General features: G+C 33.7%; 3 protein-coding genes across 8 annotated transcripts; 1 reads left to right on the plus strand and 2 right to left on the minus strand.

Moving 5' to 3' along the window:
* Positions 1 to 3,511: 3,511 nt before the first annotated feature.
* LOC110633665 (chloroplastic import inner membrane translocase subunit TIM22-2) lies at positions 3,512 to 7,007 on the minus strand. Its single transcript, XM_021782377.2, has 5 exons — positions 6,723 to 7,007; positions 5,224 to 5,288; positions 4,882 to 4,954; positions 4,744 to 4,797; positions 3,512 to 3,977 (listed from the first exon to the last, which is right to left on the minus strand). The coding sequence occupies exons 1-5, from the start codon at positions 6,901 to 6,903 to the stop codon at positions 3,688 to 3,690; spliced, it is 663 nt and encodes a 220-aa protein (XP_021638069.2). The 5' UTR covers positions 6,904 to 7,007; the 3' UTR covers positions 3,512 to 3,687.
* A 7,990-nt stretch (positions 7,008 to 14,997) lies between these two features.
* LOC110633650 (uncharacterized) lies at positions 14,998 to 18,134 on the plus strand. 6 transcript variants are annotated; one of them, XM_058136637.1, is made up of 2 exons: positions 14,998 to 15,378; positions 16,567 to 18,134. In XM_058136637.1, exon 2 carries the CDS (start codon positions 16,588 to 16,590, stop codon positions 17,881 to 17,883), a length of 1,296 nt encoding a protein of 431 aa, XP_057992620.1. In that variant the 5' UTR covers positions 14,998 to 15,378; positions 16,567 to 16,587; the 3' UTR covers positions 17,884 to 18,134. The 6 variants fall into 6 exon arrangements, with proteins under 6 accessions (XP_057992620.1, XP_057992619.1, XP_057992618.1 ...); XM_058136636.1 differs by having other exon boundaries at positions 14,998 to 15,374; XM_058136635.1 differs by having other exon boundaries at positions 14,999 to 15,368.
* A 297-nt stretch (positions 18,135 to 18,431) lies between these two features.
* On the minus strand, positions 18,432 to 23,573 carry LOC110633649 (protein TORNADO 1). The gene is made up of 3 exons (XM_021782345.2): positions 21,596 to 23,573; positions 20,234 to 21,477; positions 18,432 to 20,039 (listed from the first exon to the last, which is right to left on the minus strand). Exons 1-3 carry the CDS (start codon positions 23,106 to 23,108, stop codon positions 18,645 to 18,647), a joined length of 4,152 nt encoding a protein of 1,383 aa, XP_021638037.2. The 5' UTR covers positions 23,109 to 23,573; the 3' UTR covers positions 18,432 to 18,644.
* Positions 23,574 to 23,943: the final 370 nt, after the last annotated feature.

A 23,943-nucleotide genomic window follows, 5' to 3' on the forward strand; every position in this document is an offset into this window, starting at 1 on the left:
CGGGGATTGGCATTTGGTGGCGGCGGAGGTGGTTGAGGAAAGTGCATGGCTGGTGGCTCATACAGTGGAAGTACGAGTCATGTGGGTATGCATTGTCCAACATGAAAGTGTAGCCATTATCATGCACAGCTGGTCTGTTTCTGTGGAAATGGTGGTATTCTTCACAACTTGCATGCTTTCTGGTTCCAGGCGGCTTCAGAAGTTCGTCCTTATCAACTACTCGATGATCTGATGCATTCGCTATTTCTTTTACATGCTCTCTCTGTTTTGGTTTGCTGGAAGATTCTGCTAATTAACAAAAGAAAAATAAACATGAAACAAAAAAAATTATTAATTAGTATATGGAATTTAAAAGGCCTAATCATATTAAAAATTCAAACCATTTCAACATTTTTGTGTTTTAATTGTAGTTTTATTCTAATGGTTTCAATTTTAATTTAATTGACCATATATTCACATATATCAAGAAATCGTATCCAAATTTCAAATTAAATTTGGGGAGTATGTGCCCCATACCATGCAGTAAGCAAGCTAGCTTTTTCATTATTAAATAAATGAGGAATTATTAGGTGCACCCGGTGCACATATACCTTCTTTCACAATCATGTGTGGGACCCACTTCCTATATAATAGGAAAGACCCACTTTCTGTAAGAGAGGAAGCACTAATTTTACTATTTTTTTAGTGCTCCTGGTGCACTTAATAATTAGCCTAAATAGTACGACATATATCACATTATTTAAAATTAAGAAAAAATAATCCCTCTTCTGTCTCTCTCTCTCTCTCATACATTGGCAAGAAGGCTAGATTATAGGATTACAACTGTCTGGCAGAAGCAGAAGCAGAAGCAGTTATCAAAGTGCTATTTTTTTATATCACGTAGCATCCAAAGCAAAATACAAGTAAAATGCATGTGTTTTCTAAGCTTTTTAGTATATGTTCCATAACTTAAGATATCACATAAGAGCATATTGAAGATAACAGGAAGAAAGACATCTCTGTGTGTACCATGTAGATCTTGTGTTCAATGGAAATATATCTATAACCTGAATACGAATTACTCAAAACTCAATGCGGATATATATAATATTTGAATATCAATTTGAAAAAACACCTTTTTTGTTGTAGCTTCAGCCTTTATCCAAACACCATCCATATGCTTATACAGCTTCTTAGTTGTCTGCTTCATTCTTCATTCGCCATTTCACCATCTCAGGCCCTCCCTTTACATACAAAGGTATGTCTCAGCCTATTAACTAATAAAAGCTAAAATTACACAAGGCATGAACATAATAATGCCATAAAATTGGCATGAACATAATAATGTCGTAAAATTACCTTTCAGCTCATCTTTCACCCCTTTCAATTCTTCTGCTTTCTCCTTCAGCTCCTTGACCGATCGTTGAAACTCTTGATTTATGCATCCAAAAAAATAACAATCAGATTAAATCTGTAGGTAACAAAGAGAGGAGAGAAACCGAAAAAGGAAAAAGAAAAAAGAAAACCCACGAAAGTATTAGAGCATGAACACCATTTAATTGAGAGAGAGTTTTTTTTTTTTTTAAATTTTAAATAATGCGGTTGGCTTGCCACATGGGATGGGGCACATGCTCCCCAAATCCAATTTAAAATTTGGATACAATTTCTTTAATTTTTGAAGGTTTAGTCAATTAAATCAAAATTGAAAACATTAGATTAAAACACAAAATGTCAAAAAAGGTTTGGACTTTTAGTATAATTAGGTCAATTTAAAATTAAAAAAAAAAGTTTATGATAAAAGAAAGTAGAAACGAACGAGCTAGTTTTCTTGCAAAAAGGATTATTTAATTTATATAACATAATTAAGGACTAAAAGGAAATAGAAAAAAGAAAACAACGCACTTCTCAGTCTCAAAAATTTTCTGACAGTCTTTTGCCATCCCATGGACTGGGAATCTGCAGTTTTATCAGAATTCTGCAGAAAAAGGTGTTTCTATAAGTAAAATGTTGATAGACAAATAAGAAAACCCAGTAGAAAATAAATATTGCAGAGGAACCATGTTTTGAAGAAGAATCCACAAAATGCCTTCTTTTTTCTTGAGAAGGAGGCTGGGAACTGGGAATATATGATGATGATTGAGGCTTTAAATTAAATGCCTACCGTTAATTACTCCTCAAGTGATGTGCAAAAGTAATTTTCGAGATTTATTTCTATTTCTTCGCCATCATCTCTGATATCTATATATATATAAAAGATAGAGAGAGAGAGCATCTGATGGCCATGATATTCATTTCGAAAGATTAATCTGTCAAAAAATGGAAATTAATGGCACTCTAGATTAAAAGGTTTGAATCCCATCATTTTTAGGTATAATTCCCATCCACAATGCAACTATAATTATTAACAATCTAATAATTATTTTTTTCAATTTTAAGTTTTAGGTTTTATTTTTGAATCGCCATGAGCTAATTAATTAGTTACGATTGAATTTATGAAAATGATTCTTTTAGCAACATTAACTTTTAATATTGATATTTTTTTGAAATATACATATATATATATATTTTTAGCATATTGTAATATATACGAGCTTAACAATAGGGAAATTGCAACATCTTTTAGCCAAGCAACGGAAAGTAACTATGAACATCAAATTTGCATAAATCTTGATCAATATATGCCCATTTGGATTTAAAACAGAAAAGCAAAGCCAATAAAGTAAAAAAAGAAAAGAAAACTCATCAAACTTTATTCAGAACTCAACTCCTCACTCCAATCCGATAATGTTAAAGCTACAGTCTTACAGTGAGGGGATTCACATTAAACAACAACTAAATTTATTTTGTTCAGGATTAGAGTTAGAGACAAGAGGTGGAGCCGTCTGATTTTGTTGAAGTTCATGACGAACATATATATATATATATATAATAATAGCATTTCAAAGTGGTTGGCTATTACGGTAAGCGTTTAATCATGTGGGAATCCATTTCTCTATAAAGCTCTCGAGCTTGTTGAGTAAAGTAAAATTCCTGTAAGAAAAAGAAATATAAACCAAACGAAGTTAAAAGAGGAGTTGAATATGTATAAAGATTAGGTTGCGAGTTTTTCTTGGAGAAATTAATGAGTTTAGGATTTAGATTGTGTTTACTTAAGGAAGTTTTTAAGCTTTTGATTTCTTTTTCCATTTCTATCCTTGGAGGAATTCTCGTTAGATTTAAACTCTACCGCTTTCATTTATCCCAACTTTTTTAACCATCTATCTTTTTTTGTCTTGAGTTGAAGCCCATAGACACGACCACATAAAATATTAAGATGTATCACCCATCGGTGACCTCACTCATACTTAATGGCACACATGCTCACAGCAATCAAAACCATCTTTCAACAATGGCCTTCGTTTCTGAGTTGCTCCAGCTGCGGCCTACCGAGCAAACACAGGATAAAGCAAATCCACAGGACTTCCAATATGCGTGGAGATAATTTCCGCTTGCAAATAGCACTTTGTAAGTATACAATAAATGCATATAAACATTCATCAATGACTACGACTGGCATAACAAAATAGAAAATCCACACTTACAAGGAACCATTTTATCATTCAAGCTTCCAGGAAGCTTCAGAATCTAACTACAAAGTACAGTACACTGTAACCATGCTAACAATCTACAAAATGTTAAAGCAAGCATGACCATGCTCCCAGTCATTTATCAGGGAGCAGCTGGAAAATTGCTACTGGGTTTCTTTAAGGACTTGCAGAAAAAGGAGAAGGCTGCTTTTAGTTCATTTGGAAGAGGAACAGAAAGAGGAAGAGAAAAGGGGTGAGTTGCATAATGGTAATCACCAGGGACAGCCATTGTATGAGATGCATCACGGTAGCTGCATCTGTATCTCATAGAAAATGAATGAGCCAGTGCAGGTTGCTGCTTATTAAGCCCTTCAATAATAAATGAGAATGCCCCAAAAGTCAGGCAGCTCTGTAGGAGAGCCTGAGGTGCTCCTGCATTACCGTATTGCTCAAACAGTTATATAAATGAACAAAAGTCGCACTTTAATATTGCACACAGACTTTGCATTCTCTATATTTGCATACATCAAGACATTGTTTAAAACTTTGAAACGAAACAATAAGTTACTTAAAAGAACTAGAAACTCATGTATATATATGGAAACAACAGCACCTCTATATTTGGAAAAGGTAATAAGGATGACAGGTATAGAAAGTTTGGTAGTTACAGTAACATCAAGAAGTTTGGAATTTACAGAAAATTTCTTAAGTAGGATTGAAGCAATGCTTCACTTAAAAAACAAAAATGTTTGAGGACTCAATCATGAGTTCAGAAAAATTTTTCAAAATGGTAATGCCATGTTCTGACGGCACCACAAATTTGCCTGAAAAGATTTATTTTCAACTCAACTTGGTAACTATAAAGTTTATTAAAGGAGAAAATGTCCACTGGAAAACTGATGACATACACAATAAATACCATAAAAATATGGCCAAAACAAAAACATGACCCACAATTTTTTCCCCATAAACAGAAAACCACACTCCTATAGTTAATAAATGCATTACCTAAGAAACTAAATATAACAACCCAGGCCCAATGGCCCCCTGATGACCTTCATAACACCAAGGAAATATAGAACAAAATCCTCTTGGCAAATTCAAACTTGAGGCGTGGGCTTATTAAGCACATTATTTCCACTTTTTAAACTGGTGAGATTTTTTGTCTGATAGGAGTGCAGAAAGTTAAATTAAATACCTGGAAAACTTAAAGCAAGACCAGTGCAACATCCCGCTACTCCAGCATTGATGACTACATAGCAAGAAAGAAAGAATAGTTAAAATATAAGCATATGAGGGATGCCAAAGATCCAGATCCACAGCTAACATGCCATACCATCATCTTTCCCTCGCAACCTCTTCAAAAAGCAGACAACCAAACTGTGCACTCCAGACAGGACTGCAAATGTCTGTTGCAGGCAATTACATATTAAAGGTTTTTTTTCTTTTACAAACACAAAGAAATGAAAGGAGAAATAATAGTAGCTAGGAAATAGGTTCATAACAATACTCAATGAAAACGTAAAATAATGTCAAATCTAGTTGTACCTTCCATCATCACTTGGTGGAAAATCAGTATGTATAAATATGTTAGAGTCTCCCATGTTTTAAAACAATAAATAAAGTAAATAATTTGTTTTCTATGAACAAGACTTGAGGAAGTTTCCATATTTCAAACCTTGGCATACGATCCAGCCTCCACAAAGGATCCTTTAAAGCCTTTCTTCTTGATCAATCCTGAACCTGGAACACATTCATATCAAGCAGTCATATCAGGACATGGACATCCCCTAATTATCCATACAGAATTGGAATGTGAAGTGAAAAAATAACCGAGAGCCTGTTCATGTTAGCATGGTCTTAATATACAAATTTCTACATACAGCTTCCAGCTGCCTATCCTTTGATCATAACAGATGATCATAAACCTATAAGAATGTGCAATTCCATAATAGCCATATCCTACCAAAATCAACTTAAGGATTATTACAGCAAAATTCAATATGAGTAGAATCCTACTTCTGGATCTGCCTTAGGAACTAATAGGCAAGAATTAAACAACTGAAATCAATAAAAATTGGACATGTGCCAATAACCTCTATATTTTCATGCCTTCTCTCTGCCTTCCCTGGGTCATCATATCCTAAGTGCTCAGCATCAACAAGTAATGAACTGAAATTCGAAAAATTATGCACATACAGATCACTTATATGTTCCATGTGCATCCTACTACCTTAAACATGGCATGCAAAATGCAATACGTCTTTAAACTTCTACATAAGTACTAACATCATGCAGCACATCTATTGTTTACTGAGAATCTTAGATAATATTTGCACCATCATTGATGCAATGATGAGCATGTTCTTCTCTCATCGTATTTAATCAAATAAAATGATGAATGTGTTTCAAAGGTCTTCTCCACCATCAAAAGGCACTAGAATTTTTATATCCAAAGATTTTTAGTCCACAGTATAGAGGTAAGTAGTGCATTGCCAAACGTAACAAAGGCCCTTGGCATTTGCACTTGGCCAGCAAAAGTACCATAGAACCAGTTATTTTTTATTTCCAGAATAGTTCCTTAGATGCTGGATGCACCACGTTCTTCCTTTCAATTTAATTTTTCTTATAACAAAAGTTGAATCTTAAAACTATTATGACAACCCCATAACAAGTACCAACTGCTTAATACTTTATTCAAATCACCACCGCAGCTTAATTACACTAAACTCCAACTTAGAGTGCGCTATGTGTTATAAAACAACATCACTTATATAAACATGAAAGGCCAAAAGCACGTTTGTTATAGGGCTTCAAGGAGTCAAAATAATACTCATTTTAAACCAAAGGGCATACAGGCATTCCAAAATCCTGCACTGGACGCACGTCCCAAATCCCAGACGTCCAAACTACGGAAATCATTTCAAACTCAGATTACGGGTGATTAAACATCACTCCTACCCTAAAAAGGCAAAATTCAGCTCTTACCAACAACCATAGCTGAAGAACCGTAAACATACGAACACTAAACCCGCTTCGAAGGGCTAATCATCTAACAGAACAAATATAACAGTCCAAATTTTCAATGAAATAAAAATCCCAATTAAGCAAAATTAAAGGCCAATACGTTTATGAAGATAAACAAAAATATTATATAACAAGGATGGAAGGGAAGACCGTAGCCGAAGATGGAGCCCATGAAGGCGCCACCAGCTGAGTCGCCGGCGAAACGCAAAAGGCAAACTGCAGGAGAGCCAGACTCGGGAACTAACGCATTTGAAGAATTAGGGTTAGGATTCTGATTGGTCCCTACAAATTTGGTATCAGTGTTGGCGTTTGGAGAATCCGCCGCTGCCATCTCTATCTTTCTCTCGTCTCGCTGTCGTCCTACCACACCTTCAAAGAGAAAGTGCAGCCAAGTTCGTTTCGGAGATGGTATCCTGTTTCTCTCTCGATGCGTTTCTGCTATACGGTACCGTTTACTGCATTCCAAACAAAAACAAGACTGTTTTGGGCCCATCCAAAACAAGGCCCAATACAACTTTTTATCCGTACAATAATAATAATAAAACACACCCGCAAGGCCCTAAAAAGTGAAAAAGCTATAAAAGGGTCCGTGTGATATGGTCATATGTATCCCGTCACTATTAACCAGACCTTTTATATTTAGACGATTTTTATTAAATTTTCCTCATTTATGAGAGGCAATTCAAAGTTAATTTTTATTGGTTATTGTTCCTCATCTGTGGACAACTTTGACCATGGATTGTACAAAGCCTTTCTTTGCTCCTCTTGTCAAGGGCATAATTTTGGTACCAATTCCTTTGTAAAATTAGCTCTTTATTGTTCTATCCTCTTTTTATAGCTTTTTTTGTGTTATGACTTAGGATTCCTTCTTGACCAGGGAAAATTTATTAGTGAAATTTTTAATATAATATCAACAAAATCAAAGGGATGCCCTTTTATTACTATCTTTGTTAGCCTATCAAAATGGCTAAATTTCTTGATGACTTTTGAATTTTAAGCAGCTTAGCTTTCAAACCCTTAATGATGCAGCAATTAGCGACCAAGAAACTATAGTGGAACATGGAGAAATTCAAAGATGAGTGCTTTTTCATATAGTCCAAAAGCTGCAACAATAAATTACATTCTACCCTTTTCTTTCTTCAACCACTACAATTAGTTATTGTCATCTAAGAATGAGACTTCTCAAAATGGAAAATAGCTTGGCTATAACCAAATCTGTTCTCCTACCTCTTTTAGCCATCATAATTAGCTAATTATACTAAGTTCACTTATGGGCCTCAAATTTTTTAATTGGAGAGTTAAATTTTCCAATTTTATTCCATGTTAATAATTCCCCCCTCTTAATTCATAATTTTTTTTTAATAAATAATAAGTCCTACATACATTCGAATGTATATAATTAATCAATATATAAATGTTATATTATTTAAAATTATGATGAATAGTAAAATCTATCTAAAAATATAATTTATTAAATTTTTATTCGTTAAAAGTATGTATCCTCATACAATCATTTATGTTGTAATGTCGCATCCTTAATTTAATGGAATAATGTCACAATGCGTACAAAAATGCATTAGGGCGGTGGGCTTTAAAGGGGGAGAGGGTGAAAAAGAATGAATTCCATTTAAAGAAGGATGATTATGCCATTAAAACAATATAAAAAGTTAAAAACTAGAAAAAAAAAAGTAATATAATTGAGTTGTGTTTTTATTTTTTTTTTATTTGAAATCCTTAATTATAATTTATTTTAAATTAAAGAGCGAGGTAAATTCTATTAGAATTATGAATTGAGTTATAATTATGATATAACGCTAATTTAGTTCTCGTATAAATAGATTGTGCCTTTTTATTTTTTACATTGCATAATATTATCCACCCATTAAGAATTTCATATAAAATAATATTAACATCATAATATTAAAATATTGAAATTTGAATTTTATTCGTAACTAACTGTTTATATAATGATTTAAAATTTGATAAAAATAATTATTATACAAGTTATTAAATGTAAAGATAATGATATCATATTTTAACTATAATCAAAATTTAAAATACTTCTTTATTCTCTAAAAGTTATGTGTTATTTCTTGTAGCAATCCGAGAGAGGAGGGGGGGGGGGGATTTTTAGAAGTTAAAAATTTATAGAGGAAAACAAGTACAAGAAAGAGAGAAAGAAAAGATGATGAACATAAAAATTTATAGAGGTTCGGCTATCCCAAGCCTATATATTTTCTTAAATGCTTTCATTGAGAATTAACTTTACTATTTTTCTTATTTAAGTGAAGAAAAAGCCCTTATAAAGCCACAAAAATAAATCCTTACTCTTTTACAAATCTTTTTTTTCTCATAATACTCTAACACACTCAAGATATAATAAAATACTCTTAATAACTTTAATCTCACTCTTATAACACAATAATTACAGCTCAAAACAAGCTCTTAAGAAAATTAATTAAAATGGCTCAAGTTTTAGATAAAGAAGGTATGAAAAGACTTTGAAACTCAACAAATTCTCAAAAAATTAATTGTTATTCTTTACTTCTAATCATAAATTTATCTATTTATAGTTTTGGTAAGAAAATGATCATCGGAGATACATTAAATGCAATATACCCATTCAACTACTAAAAACCTTATTTTATCGAGTGACAGAAATTTAGGTTCGACTACCAAAGTCTTTTACTTCGGCTGTCAAAAGTTGGGTGCTAAAACTTTATATTTAAAATCTTGATTTCAACCGTTGAAATTCTCTTTGAATATAAAAGCAAAAACACTTAAAAAATTTATAATTTTTTTTCCTGAACTCGGATTTTCATTTCGTTTGAAGTGTTGAAAAGCTAATTTAATGAACTTTTCAATAAAAATATTTTCAAAACCTAAATTTTGCATTTCTCAAAAATAAAAATTTTATTTTACTTCCATTTGGTCAAGAAATATATAAAAATAAAGATACTAAGAAATTTTAAAAAATTTTAGACTTAAGTCAACATAATTAACTAATTGAGATTCACAAAATTAAAAATTTACATTGTAGTATCTCATTGATTTTTCTTCAATTTCTTACATTTTTTTTTAATTTTAATTTGAAGTAATTTCTCAATTTTAAACTTACGACCTACAGTCTTAAAACAAACACTTTCAAGATAGATTAGTGGTACACTAATTATTTATTATCATTAAAATATGAATTAATACCTCTAATCCAACACTATGAAGAGTGACTTTTAATGAACTACATTCTCAATCTCTAAACAATAATGTAAATGATATATCATCGAATAGTATCAATAAAATAAACAGTATCTTAACTAGAGTCAAAACACTAAATTATTATTCAACAGGGCCTAAAGCTAGTGATTGCTTTCATTAATGCATTATTTTTCAATTTACATTAATTACAAGCTTGTGAAAATAATTAATTACCCAACTACTTACTATCTTCACTAAGTCATAGTCAGTCTAATTAGGTGCATTCATTTATTGAATGCACCATCTCACAACCCCAATAATTACTATTTAGAGATTTTTTTTTTCCATTTTATTGAGAGTTTAATTATGAAACTAAATTATAAGAAAAATATTTATATTTTTGTAAATCCCTTATTGATTAAAGTGATAGAAAAAACATTTTTTATTGTTAATTTTTTTAGTCTTTGAGTGAATAATTGTTCATGAGCTAAAAATTTGGATGAAATGTATTTATATGTTAATATAAATTAGCTTGGCAAACCATAATTTAATATTGGCAATAGCAAGTGCAACAGAAAACCAGGAATGTTCTAATATTAGTTTAATATGCTCTAATCTATATATGTTTGTTTAATTTGGAAAATGGTCTTGGGTAACTAAATGACAAGGCTCAAGGCTAAAATGTCAAGGGCATGAGTATGCCACATTTTTCAAATACATATCAAATTTCAAGAAGAGTCAAGATTTGCTGACATTTCTATATGCACTCACAATAGAAATTTATATAATATGCATATCTATTCCAATCTCATAATTGACCTCTCAGCAAAAAAATATAAGGAATTTGTTTCAAGGGCTGCTTCTTCTAGAAAGTTTTTTTTTTTTTAATTATTGGGTATTTTCACAATTATCATGCTTTATAATGTATATATTAATGATTAATAATATGGGATAAAATTAAAATTCAATAAAAAAAATGGGATAAAATTTAATGGGAAAATAAAAGGAAATGCAAATTGAGAAAGGTAATTAATTTAAATAAGAAAAAGTAACCAAAATTCATGAAAGGACGCTGCAAATGATATCATACATCACATCACCATTACCCTTAATAGAAAAAGGGGGAGAAAAGGAAAAGGGAAATTGAAAATCTCCATCTCTATCATGGAGAGATCCCTTTTATGTCCAACCATAACCCTAAAGAGTGAGATGGAAAGCAAGAGACACACCTATGGCTAGAGGTCTTGCAGCAACTGCTCAAAAGTCTACTTTGGATGGATTATGTGATTTCAATCAACTATTCAAGTCTTTCACCTTTTTTTTTTAATATTTTATTTTAAATAAAAGCAAATATCTCAAAATTATTTTTTTAAATATTATTTAAAATACTATTAAAAGAAAATTAAAATAAAGAGACTGATTTATCTGACATTTTTGGGCCCTATTTGCATAGGATTTCTGTTGGCAAAAATAAAGAAAGCACAAAGAGACGTGAGATGAGAAGCATCGTTTTGGCAGTACAAAGGGTCCCATATTATAAAAATAATAATAAAAAAGAAAGGCTGTCAAGTGTGCTGCCCTTTCTTTAGTGGAGGGATTTTAGTTGTTAAAGTAAGAAGAAACAATCTTGATTGATTGAGAATCTCTATTTTTTTTTCTTTTAATTTTCTTTTGCTTTTATTATTAAAAGGAAAAAAAAAAGATCATAATAATGATGTGATGTTTAAAGAAAAAAAAAAGTGAAAGAAAGAAAGTAAAATTTATTTATATAATTTAATTTATTATAAATAATTTATAAAAATATTTAATATTTTTATAATTTAATTTAAAATAACTCTCTATATTAATAGTTTGTGTTATTTTTATTTATATTTTTAAATAAACAAATAAAAAATAGAAAAATAATATTTTCATTTGATTTAATGATAAGCATATGAGAGAATATAGATGGCAAATATGAGAGTTAATTTAAACGAGATTGATATATTTTTTTATTTATAAAAGTTCTTATTTAAAGGTATTATATTTTTTAATATTTAAATTGTGATTATAATAAATTGAATTGTGAAAATTGGATTCCCAATTAAATATTTTAGCATCTGATGATGTCTGTGATTCTCAAATAAGTGAATAGACTCCGAGCGACCTCAAACAAAGAAAAATGTAAGGTTAATAGCTTGAATGTAGCCACTCTGATGCTCGAGCCATTAAATTTTAAAAAACAAAAAATAATGACTAATAAATATTGAAAAGAATAAATTGCATACCTTGACATATGTTAATGATTTATTTATAAGGCAAAGGATAATGAATTTATGCAATACTCGGATTTTGCTAATTCATCTCTAGCTACCATTCAATATATTACGAAAATACAACATACTTTTTCAGTGATATTTTCAATTTCAATATAGCATGTTCAAATGGCTTATATCCGATCTTTGAGATTAACTTATTTATTCAAACTTAATCCAAATTAATCTCTCAAAATGTATTTTCTAACATTCTCGTACATAATTTTGTCTAAACTCTCTATATTCAATTTTATTTAAACTCCTTATGTTCGGTCTATTCAAGTTATGAGTCTAAACTTCTTATAATTTGAATCGATCTCAAAGAATCAGATCCTTTTGAAAATTGGCTTAAATTTTACGACATACTATATCAACACTTAATATAACTTTATATTATTACATTAAAATTCATTATTATTTTTTTTTTTGTAGTGGATGATTTATAATTAAAAAATATATATATCTGAAAAAAAAAAGAAAACTAATGGCTATCTAACCGTTTGTTTGAAATTATAATACATATTTTATAAAAAAAATAAATTAGAATACATGTAATAGCAATAATAGATAAGACAACAATAAGATGAACATTGATGGGTTTGTTGTTTAGCTATAATTGCCATCAGTGCCCCTTCAAATGGAGCCTAGTGTTAGTTGAATAGAATGTCAATTCTCACCTCCATTTATTTATTTTGGCCGAAAGAAAAGTTGAATAACCAATAATTGACTCTGTTGGGGATTCATAGTTAATAATTCAAACCCAAACTTGCAAGGTGGGGAGAACATTTATGGTCATGAACAGCAGGGAATCCAAGAACAAGAACTTATTGTGAGCCTTTATTTCTTTCTTTTTGAGGGTCCAATCAAGAATTGAATATGGATCAACTGCACAAAGGCAATTGTGGAAAAGGTCCATGGCATTATTTATGAATTGAAAGAACGTTAATTTCATTACATTACATATTGTCTCGTAAAAGAAAGCAATTTCATTTTCATTTGATTGTGTTGTACTGTTCTTGGAAGTTTCACATTGGATCAAGAACACACATCTTCTTCCGCATGGATTTCTATGGTAATTTTGTCCAATTAGCCTTATCTTGCAGTGGAAGAAAAAAAAAGAAGTAATATTTACAAAACAATATGAGGTTAAAAATTTTAATTTCTACATCTCTTTAATTAATTTACTTTTGAAGAGTATTCTAAGAGGATAGTAATCATTATTTTGAAATATTTATCTTCTCTCTAATATTTTTTTTTATTTTGTTAAAGTATGAATTAAAGTTTCAAATTGAATTGATTTGAATAATAATATTTTATTTTTATTAATTTATTTTAATGTTTTAAAATTTAATTCATCTGTTTAAAATCCAATTAAAATCGAATCGAGAATTGATTAATATATTATTTTATAAATATTAAATATGTTATAAATTTAATAATTTCAGAAAAAAATAACAATGTATTACTATAAGTAGTACTTTAATGTATTTTATAAATAATTAAAACAAATTATGTTAAATTTGTATTTTTAAATACTTTTATTAAAACTAAATTAAAAATTTTAATTAAAATTTTAAATATAAATAATAATACCTCATAATAAAGAAATACTTAAATTATTTTTTTAAAATAATAAACTTATTCATAATAATAAAATATAAGTTTTAATTTATATATATATAATAGAATTTTATAAATACTAAATAGAAAAAATGTTATATATTATTTAATATTAAAATAATAAGACAGAAAAATATGATAAGAGATTGGAAATGAAGGGATATGGGTCCTGCAGCTGCAACCTGCAAGGTTCTCTCCTAATCTGACCATTTTAGAGAGAGAGAGAAAAAAAAATACATATATATATATATATAATACAGACTCCTGTGTTTGATGATCTGTGAAGGCTGCACTATCTGAGCAACACACATATGATATGATGACTGACCCTATAATTTTGTTCAACTAAGCAATAATTATTTTATATATAAATATTTTGGAAGAAATTAAAAAGTAAACTGCATGATGCAGAGTGCAGACTGCATTCTGGTAAAGTGTATGCAATTCTTGTGTTTTTCAGACATGTGGGCAGGCAGGTTTTCAGGTTCAACATTATTTGTTTGGTGAGGCTCTGAAAAAGTCGACAAGGAACGATCAGAAAATTCTGCTAAAAGAAAAAAGAATGAGAAAAGGGATGGATTAAGCAAAGCTGTTCTCCATGACTACCAACACAGATGACAAGGGATTATGAGATATCCTGTTTATTGCTATCTCTACTTACCATTTTTCTTATAAAGAATATCAAATTTACCAGAAGGGTGATATGGTAAAAATTCATACTGTTGTCTTACAAAATTCATCAAAATATTTAAATGTATTTAAACCTTAAGTCATACGTAAAGATAAATAATTTATCTAATTAATATTAATTATATACATAATATATTTCTTTAACTTCAAGAGAATAGTCTGTTATCAATTTACATAAAATTTTAACTTAAACTCAAATTATAATTATATTGATACGAGACATGGAAATTATATTCTTTGAAGCTCTTGCATCAGACATGAACTACTCTTATTGATTTTTTCTTTTTTTGCCTCGGTATTTTCAAAGGAGAGAAAGAAGTATAAGGAAGGATTATAGAACACCCATTTATATCTGATTGTAATCCGATCAATTGTTATTTAAAAAAAAATGGAAAATAAAGCAAAACATCAAATATAAAAATATAAAAATATTGGGGCGCAGCCTCAGAAAATGACAAATTGCAGGGTGGGAACAGTATGTAAAGATTTGCAGGCTCCACGTTTCAAAGTCCCCACCAACAAAAAACGCACCCATCTCTCTTCTCATTGGTTCCGTCCTCACTAAATTCTTGTGGGGCGGTCTCTCCAGTCTTCTGTAAAGGGTACCCATCCTTTTTTCTTTGTAATTTTCCTGTATATAAAATCCCCAAAACATAATAATCAATCTCTGTGTACTGTATACATTTGCATTTTTCATTGATTTATATAATTATATATACTCTAATTCGGAGTCTACCTGACTGGTATCAATACGCTCGTCTTCAACTCTTTCTCTATCTCCCTCTCAAGTATTAGTGTACTACTCTTATCTGTTTAGATTGTTATCACCAGATAAGTTGGATTTTATTCCTTGCTTTTCGGTTATTCAAGCTTGCTTGCTTTTAAGTTCAATAGCAAAAGCTAAAAAGCGAAAAACAAACCTCGGTTCACGAATTGGGTATTGGCCAGATCTTGGATTAGAACCACAGATTCTACGCAAATCATTTTGACTTTGGAGGTAAAGGCAGGTTTAAACAATACCCATCTTTTGTTTTTTCGTCAATTTATTTTTTCTTTGAAATAATTGGTGAGTTCATTTTTTATGCTTTTGAGGAGGATTTTGGTGGTTTCATTTTTAATCTTGAGTGGATAACCTGGGTTGTTGTGCCGTCTTTGGCTTTTAGCTACTTTCGTCTTTGTCCTGGATGTTTAATTGTTCATAAGATGGGGTGTTGTAGGGCTTAGATGAGTTTTGGTTTGGGGTGTTGTTTCTGAATTTTGTATCGTGATCTGGGTTACTGTGCTTTTTTGCGTTCCTTGTTTTACTCTCCTTGGATTCCGGTTTCTGTGCTGGAAAGTTGATAGCTTTATTGGAATCTGGTCTTGTGGTATAACTATTGACGGGTCTTTGCCCGCCTTTAAGTTTGGGGAGCCTGGGAGTGGTTCACTGGAAGTCTCAGTTTTGGTAGGGTTTGGACTTCGGGTTCCATAGAAGTTTGTAATTACTTGTGCTCTTTCTTGATGTTGGTTTGTTGGTTTGGTTATGACTCACCAGTTCAGGGTCTTGCTGTTCTTTGAGTTGGGAGTCTGGTTTTTGTAGTTCATGTGCAAGTCTCATTTCTTTGGGTTTTTAAAGGTTCTCTGTGTGGAGGTGAGGTCAGGTTTGACTTTGGATCTGCCTCTTGTCTCTCAGGTTAGGTTCTTTTAATTTTAAGGATAGGTTTTAGATTTGTCTTGGAGCTAAATGTCTCATTTCATGGTTTTGTGTGCTGCACTTAGCTCAAGCTAGGTTTCAGGTTGCTTCTCAGTTTGGATGTTAGCTTAAACAGAAAAAGGTTTCTTTTTGCAATTTGGCCTCTGATTTTTAAGAATTGTATTTGTTTCAGCTCAGAAATCTGCAACTTGGGTTCTTTGTGCTGGGTTTTAAAGCAGCTAGTTTCATAACCTTTTCAAGAACTGAGCTTCATTTTAGGATTTCAAAACTTAAAGTTTTTGCTAGAGAAGTAAGAGTTTCTATGGTGTAAATTTGGGATTTTTTTCAGGGAATTTATCCTTGATGTAGTGTCTAGGGTTAAGGAGGTCACAATTTTTATCAACTTGGCTCAAATATCTGGGCTTGGGGTCTTTGAGATCGGACGGGAAAGTAGCAGTTTCGTCTGAAGTATTTTCATTTAGGTGACAAATTTTTAAACACATCTTGTTTTGTTCTTTGGCAGGTCCATTTTATTGGCGTGATAATGGATTCCCCTCAATCTGTCGTATCACCATTCAAGAGTTCTGTTGTTGCTGAGCCAGAGAAGCAGAAATCTCATTATGCAGTGCAGACCTCTGATAGCTTGTCCAAGGGAATTGAGGCCCAGAGGAACGAAGCCATGGTTGACAACTTGGAGGATTTCATCGGTATTCTTGATGTCTACATACATCAGGCTAGGGATATCCATAACATATGCATTTACCACAAGCAAGATGTTTATGCTAAGTTTTGCCTGACCAGTGATCCTGAAAATACGGTGTCCACCAAAATCATCAATGGTGGTGGGAGGAACCCAGTCTTCAATGATGATCTCCGGTTCAATGTCAAAACTATTGATTCCTCTCTTAAATGTGAGATATTCATGATGAGCAGGGTGAGGAATTATCTGGAGGATCAGTTGCTTGGATTTGCCTTGGTACCTCTCTCTGATGTTCTAATCAAGAATGGGAAGTTGGAGAAAGAATACTCTCTTTCTTCGACTGATTTATTCCATTCTCCAGCCGGGTTTGTTCAGTTATCCCTATCATATACTGGAGCTTCACCAGAAGTCATGGCGATTCCTGCCATGCCTACTGCTGTGGCTACAGATGGAACTGCACAGGATGTAGAGATACAGGAATCAGTTCCCAGTGAATTTGATAAGATTGAATTCCCAGATCCAAAACTTGTGAATGAAAACCAGATGATGGTTTCAGAGTACTTTAGGATTCCATGTACCAGCGTGGACTCTGAAAGCTCTGATAGTTTGGTCACATCTGATGTTGAAAATCATGTTAGTTCAGAAATGGGTGTTCATGTCATGGAAAGCTTCTTGGCTGCTACTGTCGATTCCAATAAGGTTCTTAAGCCTGATTCTCCTCCTAGCAGTGTGTCAACAAATGGGGTTTCTTCTCCTTCTGTTGCTGCAAGCTCTGATACCTCGGATGCTCCAGCTTCAAAACCACCAAACCAGGAGCATGACTCAGCTCGAAAGGAGAAAAAGGGTGGAGATGTTGGAGATGGTGAGACTGATTCCTCTGGTGGAGCGCAAAGTGAGAAAACTGTAAAGCCTGTTATTACTGTGAATATTGAACCTGAGCAGAATGTGGTCCAGCAGGATATAGTAGACATGTACATGAAAAGCATGCAGCAATTCACCGAGTCATTGGCAAAGATGAAGCTTCCTTTGGACATTGATAGTGGACCAACCAGTTCAGGTAGTTCAACTTCTGATCAGAAAATGCAGTCATCAAAGAACAGTGGCTCCCGCGTGTTTTATGGGAGTAGGGCTTTCTTCTGAGCCTTAGTTCTACTGGTTCAGAGGAAAAAACAAAGGTGACTTTAGATTTTAGCAAGGGGACTAATACTAATAGTGGAATGTAATAATGAATCATGTAGTGTGGTGTTTTCCTTTTGTATGTTTACTTGTTTAGATGACTCGGACGGGAAATCATGACTTTGTGTTATCATCAGCTTTGTTTCATAACAATTGCTGTTATTGTACATGGAAATTTCCCTTTCAATTTTTATTCTCTTCTTTATTCCTGCTTATTTCAACTCAATGATTATGAGATCAAATTTCGTGATTATTATAGACTAATAATATGAATGAGTAAATGGTCCCACATTCACATGGTGATTTAAGGCACATGGTAGATAAGGCTAAAGCATCCTTGATCCCCCACATTTGTCTATGGTGGTCAATTTTTCTCATGGAGTTGGTATATGATAAGATTGGTGCACATGCTATCCCTTGTTTTCGTTCGCAAATGCGTTTGATGGTGCTAGTTTAAATGTACATATCTGTCATTCTACATGAAAGAAATATCCTCAGCACTACTTGCCTGGTAAACAGAATTCTTACTAGTTTTAATTGTGAGATTCTGATAAACAAGCTTTTGCGTCATCAAAGTGGAACTAATTACAGCAAGCCTTGGTAACATTACAAGAAATTCTGCAACTGGCCCTGTCCCATAAAATAGAACAGCATACATGGCAAAGAAAAATAATAAGAATAAACTTCATTTTCCATACTCCTGGGCAGTGGGCACATACACGGTTTCAAATGGGTACTTCAATTATTTCGTTTGCTCTTATGGTTAGGTGCCTCCTGCAAATCCATGCAATCTGTCCATTATCCCTGTATCTCACTCTCCACAATCCAAACTTCTCTGCAATGTCCTTTCCAGTCGAACACCTGCGGTCCCTTAGAAAATCAACCACCCATTGTTGTGCTGCTCTTACTTCTTGTTGAATATTTCTTGAGCTTTCTGCACTTCTGTTTCTGTTCCTGATTCCCTCCATTCGTCCCATAGCTGCAGCCCCCACAGCTCCAGCAGCAACTGCTCCTGCTGCTCCATACATGATGGAAGAGCCAGTTAGATGAGCAACTTCTCTGCTCAAATCTGGTATCATTTCTCCCATTCCAGCTGCCAGATGGGCTCCTATCTTGAGCGCAAATGTTACCAATTTCATGAATTTTTTCATATATGGAGCCAAACTTTTCACTGCCCTGTTATCAACCTGCATAATTTCACAACCAATCTGATCTTCAACAACGTGCATTTCTCGTCTGAATTCACATAACATGTGAAGCCGGAGTGCAGTCATACCAGAGATCATGTTAGTGACCAATCTTCTTGAGTAGTTTTCTGTTCTGACGAAAAAGAACAAGTTAGGTACTTTCCTCTCTTCCAGTTGGACATTGTAATTCACAAGGTAGTTCACTTTGCGATGAAGCTCTATGAGGAGTCTGTGTTCATAATACCTCAACCCTTGTATCTCTTGCTTCAAGTCTCTAATCTCTTGTTCGATAATCTTGAGTCTCTGCAAAACTTGTTCCACCCCTTTTGCAATTCCAGAAAAACTTGGATCAACTGTGTCCAGTTCATTACCTGGCTGATCTGTACCATCTGGATTTCTTTGTGGTGGGACTTCCAATTCTGCAGCAAGGTCATACAAGTCATTATATCTTCTGTGCAATACTTCCCGGAAGTCATCATCTGATAGGAGGTCTCGAGCAAGATCAAATCCAGCTCTTAGAACTGGTCTGCCAGAGTCGAGAACTGGACCCCAAGTGTGCTGATAGTCGTATAGGCTGTCAGCAGGAAGTGAGAGCAGTGCCTGTTTCAATTGCTGCAAAGGCACATGTTGGGTTTTTCTGTATCTGGGCGGCGTCAAGTTTTGCACGCATTCAGGCCTCATGACGCTTTCCCTCAATGTGACGCCATGGCAGAGACTCTGGATTGCGGGAATTATGAGCTGATGAATGAGTCTGAGCGTTTCTGTCAAGTTCTTGGTGGAGCAAGCTAGAACATCAACGTAGTATCCCAGCTGTCCTCCAAGTTCTATTCTGATGTAGATACCATTGATGTTTATTGAGATGAGGTATTTTTCAAGACTGTAGGTTGCTCCATGTTGGTTCTTCAATGCCATGATTCTATTATGAAGATTAACCTGGGTTCAAAAGCAATTGAAATACAGTGAGTGAGAAATAGAAGATAATTTCAGGACTTTCTTGGCACATATTCCCAGTGAAGTGCCATAAGAAAATAATCTATGGTATTCCCTAAGCGTTTTAAACTTATTTGAGGTTACAATTCGGTACAAAACAGGAGGAACAATCAGATAAAAGTAGACTCAAATATTACCTGCAGACGAGGAAAGAAGCCTGGTGTGAGAAACATGTGGCTTGAATCGTCACATTCAAGATGCCTCCCTGCATAAAGGCAGTCAGGCGTAGTTAACTGCCACCTCTGTGGCCTCCCTCTGCCTTCCTCAAGAATTGAGGGGATCAGTAGTGGAGAATTTGAATCTGATGGATCTTGTTCATAGCACAGTTCTAGTTTGAGCATCATTCTCACAAGGTCACTGGCCTCTAAGTTCTCAAAGACCTTTGAACCCATTCCAGGAATTTGACTTTGTAAACTTCCTCTTAGCATCTTCTCCAATTCTTTTCTGCTAATGAAGCCATTATTCTCCATGGAGCTTTGCTTTCTAACATCCAATTTTATTAGTTGGCTAAGCACTTCACTGCAGAACCACTCACAATCTAAGATTAAGAAACCTAATTCATCAAAATAAATCAATTCGCCAATATGATGAAGGCAACTAGCTACAGCTCTCCTCCTCATTTCCATCTTTTCTTTATTGTCATGTCTGGAACGAATTCTCAATGGTGGAACCTTCACTTGGCAAAGCTCACCAAATTCTTTCCACTTCATTGCTGGTTTGTTGTAGTTCTCTGCTCTCCAGTCTGATAAAATTTGAATTAGATCATTGCAAAGCTGATAAACTCGTGGTACTCTTTCAAGAATTGTCTTGCTTGTCTTCCGAAGATGATGAGCGAGTTTACTAACTGATGCAGAAGATCTTGCATCAATTGTGAATACAGTTGGATAGAATTCAACAAATCCTTGGAACTTGTCTCTCACTCTCTGAATATAAGTCACCGCGAGCTGCAAGTTTTGTGATGTTTGATTGATTTTGTCACAATGTGTGAGGACTATAGTTACATTTGGTAGCATGCATTGTTGGATAGCTCTTCTTGAATTGGAGACTATGAACCTAAGCCAATATTGCAGGTCCTCTTCTATCTCTTCTGCTGTCTTTGGCTCTCGGTTGCTGGGTTTTCTGAACAAACTGGATATGATTAGGAAGAATGATGCACTTCCGTGCCCTGGAAACATGAGATCATGGAGGGAGTAAAACTCGTGCTGGTCTGCAAGATTCCATATAGATATCTTGGTGTCTTCATCTTTGAAAGTCTTTATCTTCATTCCGTTTGTTCTAACAGCTTGTTCAACTGGATTCACTAGAGTTCTCACTTGGTCCATGTAGGGAAGCTTTGAAGACGAGAAGTTCTGTGATATGGAGTTACAAAGTGTAGTCTTGCCTGCAAATAGGAATTTAAAGGAGTTAACAATTCAGTCTTGGCTTTTGAGTTCAAGGAAAAGATAATACAGCACTACAAACCAATATATATTCCTTAATTATAACACGTAGATCATTACCCGCATATTCTTGCCCGCAGAGGAAGACCCTACAGCTCTTTGGCTCAGTAAGTGGCATGTCCTTGAGCAAATCAGCTGTGTCTACTTCTGGTTCAGTCTTTCCATTCTGGCCCAGTCTTTGATAAATTTCATCAGTCCTCCCTGAATTCTGCAGCGGTGTTCTTGAAAGATCGATGTCCTCAATCCAAGGATTGACCTGCAATGTCTCCATTATTGTCTTTAGTACAAACTCTCCTTGAACCCCTCTACAACCTTGCAAAGACAAGTGTCTCAAACTGGCATTCCTTTCTAAGCTCCTGAAAATTTTGACAAAATCGTCTGGTCTCAAACTCTCGTCATCGCATATCCCCAACCTGGTCAGAGTCTCATTAGTTGTCAGCATTTGTATAATTGCCGTGAGCCCATCCCTTCCAATTTTTGTTCTCCCTCCTCCAAAGGTCACAGTCTTCAGTGTTATATTGGCTTGGCTTTGCAGGGCAGAGAACCTGCTCAAAGGGCATAGCAAATGCTCTACACCTATCCCACTAAACCAGTTTCCATCAACATATAATCTTTCCAAACTCTGGTTCTTAAAGAGTCCAGCTGCAACATAAACAACTCCCTTGTCCTTGAGGCAAGTTTTTGTCAATCTTACCTCCTTGAGGCTCAGATTTTGCTCCAAGACCCATCGAAACTCTTTAGCCCAGCGTGATTTCAGCCGGACTCCAGTCATGTCAAGTGACTTCACTGTTGAGTTCCATCCTAGAGAGCAAGCAACCCTGCAAGAACCAGAAATGTTTAGCCTGTAAATTCGAAGCGTGCTGCTCTCAGGTACAAACTCTACCACCTTGGAACTTTTCCCTCCATTTTCTCCAGTCCAAACATGGACCTCCATGGTCCTATTCCTTGCTAAAACAGCTGATATAAGTGGAGTTGCTGTGATATAGTGTGAATCAAAAATTGTCAAAAGCTTCAATGTTGAGTTTATTTCAATCATCTTTGAAAGCTCCTCTGCACCTTTCGACCCGATTGAGTCTTCCCATATCTGCAACTCTTCCAAGCTCTCATTTAACTTAAGAGCAGCAGCTATAAGTCCAGCTCCAGCGGACCCTACCCCTGATTCAGAAAACGTGACTTCTTTAATCACTGTATTCCTTTTTAGAATCTCACAAAGCTCACATAAGCATTCTGTATCAAATCTGTTTCGTCGAAACACAAGCTGCCTGATGTTTGGACTACTCTGGAGCAATACTCCAAGATATACTACTTGCTCTAGTCCCCAATCGACTCGGTGAAACTCAAGATTCGTTAAAGAAGACTGAATGTTTTTGTCAGTGCCCAAGTCTGAGAGGATGTGTGAAAAGTTGGAAATGCTGTCCTTGGAAATGTTGACATTCAGAGATTGTTCTGTTTCTTGGTAACAGCCTGAAACTGGTTGAGAAAGGTAGAAGGAAATGCTCTGTAGATTGAGGGTTTGTGATTTAATGGCTTGCAGAAGCCATTTTAGATCTCTAAGGTTCCGGTTTGATGCCATGGCCAAGATGGGAAGCTAGCTCTAGCTCTGTGCGCTTTACCTGAACATTTTTTTCAAAGACAAATTTGGAAGCAGCTCATGTTCTAAGAGAAAAGAACTATTTCTTGCCGTAATATACAGAAAGGAAAAGGGACCTTTTGTTTTTCGGTGGAGAGAGGGTGCGCGTACTGTGTCAGATATTTGACAATGTTGGCCATGAGAGAGAGAGAGAGAGAGAGAGAGAGATGAACTCATGTTCTCAACTTCTTGGTGAAGGATTCCTTTAAGAAAGCTTGTTTCAACTTTCAACGGTAATGGATAACTTCAGTCATCATTTTCTTTAGATTCAGCATTCATAGAGTAACATATTTGGATTCAGGCATTGGGTTACCCAATGGGTTCGACTTGCAAATAAGAAATATTCACTGCTGTGAAAGATTTTCTTTCATTTTTTTTTTTTAATAAAAATCAATATCAGAGTTGGAAGGTGATAATCAAAAAGGCCTAGCTTTTTGACCTTTTGGGGTTAAGAAAATCACATATTCTTGATTTCCCATTGCAAAGAAAATGGAATCCTATAAAGCAAAATGAAAAAGCAATTGAGTATTAGACAAATGAACCTCTGTTTAAGGGATCCTTCCCTTACTAATCAAGATAATATTTTATTATTTTTCGAAAAAAACAATGTTTTATTATTTACTATATAAAATTATATTTTCATTAGTAAAGTATAATATAATAATTAAATAATTATATCAAAATATGTTGATTTGGTTAAATTTATTTACTTATTTTGCATATTTAGTTAAGTTTGATTATTATTTAATAAGTGCCTTAAAAATCCAGTCAAATTGGA

Source organism: Hevea brasiliensis, chromosome 15 (genome assembly GCF_030052815.1).
Source record: "Hevea brasiliensis isolate MT/VB/25A 57/8 chromosome 15, ASM3005281v1, whole genome shotgun sequence".
In the NCBI taxonomy this organism is placed as follows: domain Eukaryota; kingdom Viridiplantae; phylum Streptophyta; class Magnoliopsida; order Malpighiales; family Euphorbiaceae; genus Hevea; species Hevea brasiliensis.